Source organism: Coffea arabica, chromosome 10c (genome assembly GCF_036785885.1).
Source record: "Coffea arabica cultivar ET-39 chromosome 10c, Coffea Arabica ET-39 HiFi, whole genome shotgun sequence".
Classification (NCBI taxonomy): Eukaryota; Viridiplantae; Streptophyta; class Magnoliopsida; order Gentianales; family Rubiaceae; genus Coffea; species Coffea arabica.
Window position 1 is genome coordinate 50,367,514 of NC_092329.1, and position 7,122 is coordinate 50,374,635.

The window sequence follows — 7,122 nt, forward strand, 5'->3', positions numbered from 1 at the left end:
ATCAAATAATTAATCAAAACTCATGCAGAACGTAATTATTAAGAGATTTTTCGTAACACAATGAGTAACACTTTTTTTTAATATTAAGGTAGTTACTAAGAAGTGAGCAACTAACTCTATTGCAGAGTGAAACATATTTAATAAGGAGTAAAAGTTCAAGATTTTTGTAAAGCAAAAGCGAGTAATGGAATCTCGTCAAAATTTTAGTGGGGGTGAAAAAAAATTTCAATGCAAAAATTTAAAATTTTCTTAGGGCTACAAGGAATTCTCAAAACTTAGGCAGGGCAGCTACCATCCGTGCTTCCTGGTTGAAATTTTAGGAGAGTTCTACTGTCTCTTTTGGATACTGTATTAATGAGATTAAATTCAACGCTGAATATAAAATCATAATTATCAATCTTTAGATTATTTTAAGGGTTTAAATAGTTAGATAATATGGCAAGATATAAGTGAATTAGAATCATAAGTACACTACTCAAAGGGACTGTAGCATTTTCCAATTGGTAACCAATTTCAGTTGGTTTTTAGTCTTTTGGTTTTTTTTTTTTTTTTTCTATTTTGCCAATTTGTTCCGAACATGGACCACCCCTGAAACAAATGAATTCTAAAAGAATCCACTCTATCAAAATTAGATAATAGGGTATCCTTACTTCTTTAAGAGCAACAATCAAAAGGAAAGGTTTGTAAATCTAGTATTGCCCTTTACTCATAACTCGTAATGTGTAAACTTCTCCGAGCTTTCGATGAGCTTTTGGAGTATTTAAAAAAAGTTCTATATTATACCTTTTGATGTTCCTTATACACTAAGGAATACCCAAATCCGGAAACTACAATGGAATTCATGAACGCTGTCACCCATATATTCTTAAAAAAAATGAAAAATTGATCGATGTGTGGCAGTTAATTACAGTTCTGATTATGATTTTTCGTTTTTGAAAAGTAGATTTTTCTTTGTTGTATTCAAAAGAAAATAAAGCAAAACATCTCTTGTGAGAGGAGAAAGAATTTCTTGGTAAAGCTTTTAGATTTATGAAATTCCAGCATGTCCCAGTCTAATTTGCTGTAGTCTCAAATATAAAATCACGTCTTTCCATTCCTGAATAACCTAATTTTCTTCAGAAATCTTTATACTTCCACCTCAGTGAATTTCTGTCGCATGCTTGGTAATGATCCATTGAAATGTCAAAGATGTTGCTTCATTTTAACCATGCAATTTCTGAGATGATTCCTAAGCTGGTTACTTATCGATGAAAACCAAGAAAATTCATCACAAGTACAACGAAGAATGTAGAAAGAGCCATTATAAATAGCAGTGAGCAAGGGGGAGGATAACACATTCAAATTAGGAAGGAAGAACATATAAAAAGATAACTGAAAAATACCGAAAGAAAGATCGAGTCATCATGGCAGATGAGGAGGTAAAGAATCCTAAGAAGGGGGTGAACCCTGACGGAGCAGAGATCAATGATGAAAAAAGAGCAGCTGGTTCCAAAGCCAAGAGAGTCAGCCATAGTTCTCTTCCCCCGAAAAAGAGAATGGCGAAGGAGATCATGGCGGCTGAAAAAGGTGGTGAATCTGGTTCCAAGGCTGTCAAAGATGATGATCATCAAAAATCAACTTGAACGGGGTTTTTGTTATTTTACTTTTCCCCTAAAGGATGTCTTTTGCTCTTTTCACTCAATTTGTACTTTTTAAAGATTCTTGACTATGGCCCTCTACAAGTTTTGATGGTAGTTACTAATTATACCTTGCAATTATGAGGTAAGATAAAAATATTTATTTACTACAAACAAATGCATACACTAAATAAGTGCATGAAAAAAAAAACAACAATTGTTTCTTGATTTTTAAGATTTTGAGTATTAAAAATCTAATTCATGAATTGCACTTACAATGGTACAGGCTCTTATCCGAAAGATTTGCTGATGGTACAAGTGCCATTTTTAATCCCACTCAGCTAGCATAAATTTTGAACGCAGAAAATGCAAAAAATACAAATGCTCCAATGATATTACAAAATCCAGTTTTACAAAATTAGGTTCCACGTAACTGCAAAAGCGCCAAACTTGAGCTACCTGATACTTTCGCTAGACCTGATTTAGAGTTGTCTCTATTTTGTGTTTTCATTGGATGTGGGGTCTCTCAAGTTGAACTTTTGTCCAAACTAGTCTAACTATGTAATTTTTACAAAATTTAGTATAAACTAATGCAACTTTATATAACGTGAATTTGTCAAGTGATACAATTAAATTGGTAAAAAAAAAAAATCATGATCATGTCAAAAGTTGGAAAAATTACATTTAACTAAACTGGATAGAAATCAACTTGAAAGACCCCGATCCATTTCTAGAGAGTTAGGAGTAGGGTGGCGTGGTTAGAGAATGGGTTCCTTTTAATTAAGGAAACGTTCTTCTGCATAATTTTATCCTTACATTGCAAAAGGAATGAGCCCACTATACATTTAAAATATTATCATACACCTCCTGAATTGAGAAAAGCTTTAGTGAAAGTACAGACTAGAAGAAATTTTTTTTTTTTTTTTGGTCTGACGGAGGGAGTATCCGGGTCATCGCATAAACCGGATCCGACTAATCCTCCATCGACCCGAGAGGAGAGGCCCCATCCCTCCAAACACGATAATCATGGAATTCAAACCCTTGCGAGAATAAACAACGACTGCCTTAGAAGGCGTGCCGTGATCAATCGAGCTATCCATGAGGGACAGACTAAAAGAAACTTCTAGTCTTTGCTTCCATTACTGTTCAAAAGACAAAAAAAAATAAAAAATCACGTTGGAAATTAGCAGTAATAGTCTTTCAATTTTCACAAAACCAGGCCCTGCTATAACTACTCAACGTCGAGGAAATTCAATCCCTTTTCTCTTTGGGCTTTAAATTGGATTAGACTTCAGGAGGAGCCCACCAAACATTGGCCCATTATCTCTTCAATAAATTAAATCATTTAAGGGAGCCAAATTTTCCTCAATTGAGAATTGATTGGCTTTAATTAAGAAGAAAAATACGTAATTAATCTGATAAATTGAGACTTTCAAACTGATACATAGGGCAATATATACTTGGTTCAGTATACCATTTCAGGGGGAAGAACTCACTTGGACATTCGAATCCACGAATAGAAGCCAAGTCCAGTTCTAAACACGTTTCCTCCAACTCCATAGCCCTTTTGGAAAGTACCAGGATCTGAATGCATGTTTTGACTAAGCAAATCTTATATACACCGATAATGTATATATTATTATTACTAAAATCATAACAAATGTGCAAATATTGGATTATAAATTCAAATTTTGCATAGTTATCATCATCCAAAACTGATAGTGTGTATATTATCAGTTTAAGAAAGATTAATTCTAAAGTTATAAACTATTCTTAGTCATTAAAATTCTCAAATTTATCATTATCCTATCTCTTATTCTTATGTTTTAGAATAAGAACACGTATAGAAGCCAAGTCCAGTTCTAAACACGTTTCCTCCAACTCCATAGCCCTTTTGGAAAGTACCAAGATTGGTATAGATGTTTTGACTAAACAAATCTTATATACACTTACAATATATCCTTATACTATATAAGAACGAGTTTAAAACTAGATTTCAATCGCATGGGTGAGGCTATTTTGGGAATGTGAGAGTGTTTGAAGAGTAATTGGAACATTGAGTACAAGTCATTATAGCTTTAATTTCACTATAATTACTTATATAACCTTTCAGACATTTAAGATTAGAGATAGGTTTGGTATGTGATAATGCTTGGTGTCAAGTTGACTATCAAGTACAACTGAATAAAGCTTGTATTTTGATAGAATTACATAAAAGTCCTTTTAATCATTTATTATACTAACATCCAAGCCTTCCAATTTCCTGAAACCTTTCTCATCCGTTAAGGAATTAATAGGATGTTTACATAATTTGATTTTAATTAAAATTAATTAACTTAGTTATTATCTGAACAATCATTATCATATTTATGTCCCCCATGTTTAGCCGATACCCTTTCTTCTTTTTCGGTTTCACCTCTTTGATTTTATTATGGCTATTAAATATTTGGTGGAATGCATAACTTTTCTTTTAAATTGAGATGAGTTCTTTGAGTTTATCTTCTTCGATCGTAGTTTTTTTTGGGTTTGTTTTCTTCGATTGTAAATTTTTTTTTCTGATGATTGGTTTATTCAAGAACTCCATATAGTTTGCCTTTTGATACTTCTAATTCCAAAAATTGACTAATTATATTGTTTTTCTTAGTAGATTCCCAAGATTCTGTCTCTGGTCAAAATACAATTTGAGATAATGTTGTCACTTTCTAAAATAATCAGAAAAGTAATTTTATCATCTTCTCCTCCTTAGCCATGGTATTATCTCTTTATTTAAGTCAAATAACCTTATTTCTCATGAACTTTCTTCTATTATTCTTGACTCCAAGGATCTGTTGACTACATTTCAGCAGTTATGATTCAAGTAGTTATTTTTTCATGTAATATGATTTGGAATTTAGCTTGTGTTTATTTTAATTGGGAATGTTATGATTGTAAACTTTATTAACTTAGAATTTTGTACTTCATTGAAACTAAAACAGAAAATTAATCATGCTACATAGTACTAAGATGTCATTTGTACTCTATTTGCTTTCCATGTTATGATCTCGTTCTTGTATTATATTGTTTATATAGTTTCAAATACAAAAAATTTACTTTTTTATGCTCTGTAAAAGAATTTGTAGTGAAACTTGATGAGTTTAAATGCTTTAGCTACAGCACCATTTTGATTACATTGTATTAATTTATTTACTCATAATTGTATGTTGTACAATGATAAATAATGTTTCTTGATTTAATTGAAGCAACTATTATCCATAGTTCAAACGAGTCAATTAAGTAGAGATGTTATATTGGATACTTATACAAGTAAACATTGGAAAATATCATTAAGCAGTTTCTACCTATAGTTTGCAATTCGAATTCATATGAGGAATTTCTTCTGATTTTACTTACCATTTTCTACAATTTCAAATTTAGAAAATATTATTTGCACCAATTTTTTATAATCAAGATAGTTTCAATTCAGATCTTTAACAATTATGTAGATTTGAACTTATGTATGAAATTATAAAGAAATGCCCCTAGCAAAAAACACCAAATCTGAATAGTTTCTACAAAACTTTGAAAAAGACCACTTAAGTTTCTTATCTATCTATCTTTTTTGGGCATTATTATCTCTGTAAGAAACATGTAATTAAGTCGTATTATACCCACCAAATTATATAAATAGTTAGTAAACAATAAAATTATTTTAGATTAGATTGGACGCAAAGTGATTGATGGATAAACTTGACTTGATAATTCAGGTTGAGCTTAAGTCGAGGGAGAAATCAGAAGCATTGCTTGAGGGATCTTTCACGAACATATATAGATTCGAGAGATGAAGGGTCCAATTGATACTTTAAAATATTTTATCATCTTGGATAAGTTTTAGAAGAGACCTTTGGATACTTTTCCGTAGCACTTCAAACATTCTTACATTTTCAAACTACCCTTATCTTTGCAGTTGAAATTCAAACATAACCTTTTATCACAACAGATTCTTATATAGTATAACGATAGTGATGTCTTATTGCACATTATTTTTATTGACTCACTGTGTAACTTATGATTTTTTTTATTAAAATTACATGATAAAATCATCATATTTCAGTTCCTATACTACAAAATATTAAACAATAATTATTAATTATTTTGAATCACAAGCACCAAATTCCCGCGTGTCGCATGGGCTATCCCTCCCTAGTATACTATTATTACTGAAACATAAGCAAGGGTTAGAAAATATACAGATCAAATTTCTCAATTATCAAAAATCAATCAAGTCGTCTGATTTACAAAATGAAAAAACAGTACAATCATTAACAAATAAATAAAAACAGTGTTATTTTATAATAAAGAAAGAATAGCAAGTTTCAATGCCTCAACAATCAAGAAAACAAATAGTGTATTAACTTTTTCCTAACCCTTTTAGTCGCCTTTTTCTAGTATGGACAAAAAAAACCTTCTTCTTTTTTTTCATAATCACTTTTTTTTTTTTTTTTTACCAAACGATAACAAATTTTTATAGATATTAACACTTGATATTACAAGAGTTAATTACAAAAAGGGTAACTACCCCATATCCTTACTAGCTAACTGTGATAGCCATATTGGAAATGAATCTTTCCATTCAAAATTTTGAACCGACCTAACTGCAAACTGAGCCAGTGCATGACTACAAATATTCACGGTTCTGGGAACAAAAGAGAACAGGCAGCTATCAAAGCTATTCTTTAGGGCCTCAATGTCTTCAAGGATTGTTTGAATTTTACAATCCTGAACATTGTCCGGGTTAATAGAGCTAACAATATTCTTGCAGTCAGATTGGACTTCTATTTTTGTCCATCCTGCAAGCTGAGTCATCTCCAATGCGCTTCTGATGGCCAGTGATTCCTCTGTGGCCGCCTCGCTTCTTCTTCTTCCTATGATCCCTTGAGCTTTCACAATCTGCCCATGCCAATTCCTTGCGATGATTCCCAATCCGGTCCTGACCATTATAGCTGAAATTGCTGCATCCGTGTTAATTCTCATAATACCTTCCTTGGGTGGCTCCCAATGCTGCGGAACGTGTACCTCCATTTCTGGTGAAGCATGTGTTTGGTGGTCTGTTTCATTAGCCGCAATATATTCCAGCCACTCCAGTTGAGCTTTGTCGACAATAGCTTTTGCATCCACGTTCTCCATCTGGAACACCATTTTGTTCCTAGCTTTCCATAGCTGCCAAAGGACATTTACCGTGAGTTGGATGCGTTCAGCTCCATTCGCTTCCCCTGCTGAATCTACCACTGCCTCCCACCATCTCCACATATTGCATTGTAGCTTCACTAATCCTTCCCACCTCACAGGCGCTAGCCTCCAGACTAGTTGGGCTTTGGGACAGAAAAAAAAAAATGTGATCGATTGTTTCGGTACCTTCCCCACAGCCATGACACCAGACACTTCCTTTTCCAATTCTGTGATGGATTGCATCATTCGTGGCGAGCCCATTTTGTAGACATCTCCAAAGGAAATGCTTCAGCTTCAACTT

General features: G+C 32.8%; 1 protein-coding gene across 1 annotated transcript; it reads right to left on the reverse strand.

Annotated features, from left to right (window-relative positions):
* Positions 1-6,167: 6,167 nt before the first annotated feature.
* Positions 6,168-6,902, reverse strand: LOC113714198 (uncharacterized). The gene has a single exon (XM_027237991.1). The coding sequence runs from the start codon at positions 6,900-6,902 to the stop codon at positions 6,168-6,170; it is 735 nt and encodes a 244-aa protein (XP_027093792.1).
* Positions 6,903-7,122: the final 220 nt, after the last annotated feature.

Coding starts and splice junctions, on each gene's coding strand:
- LOC113714198 (XM_027237991.1), bottom strand. CDS start 6,902: ATGTGGAGATGGTGGGAGGCAGTGGTAGATTCAGCAGGGGAAGCGAAT.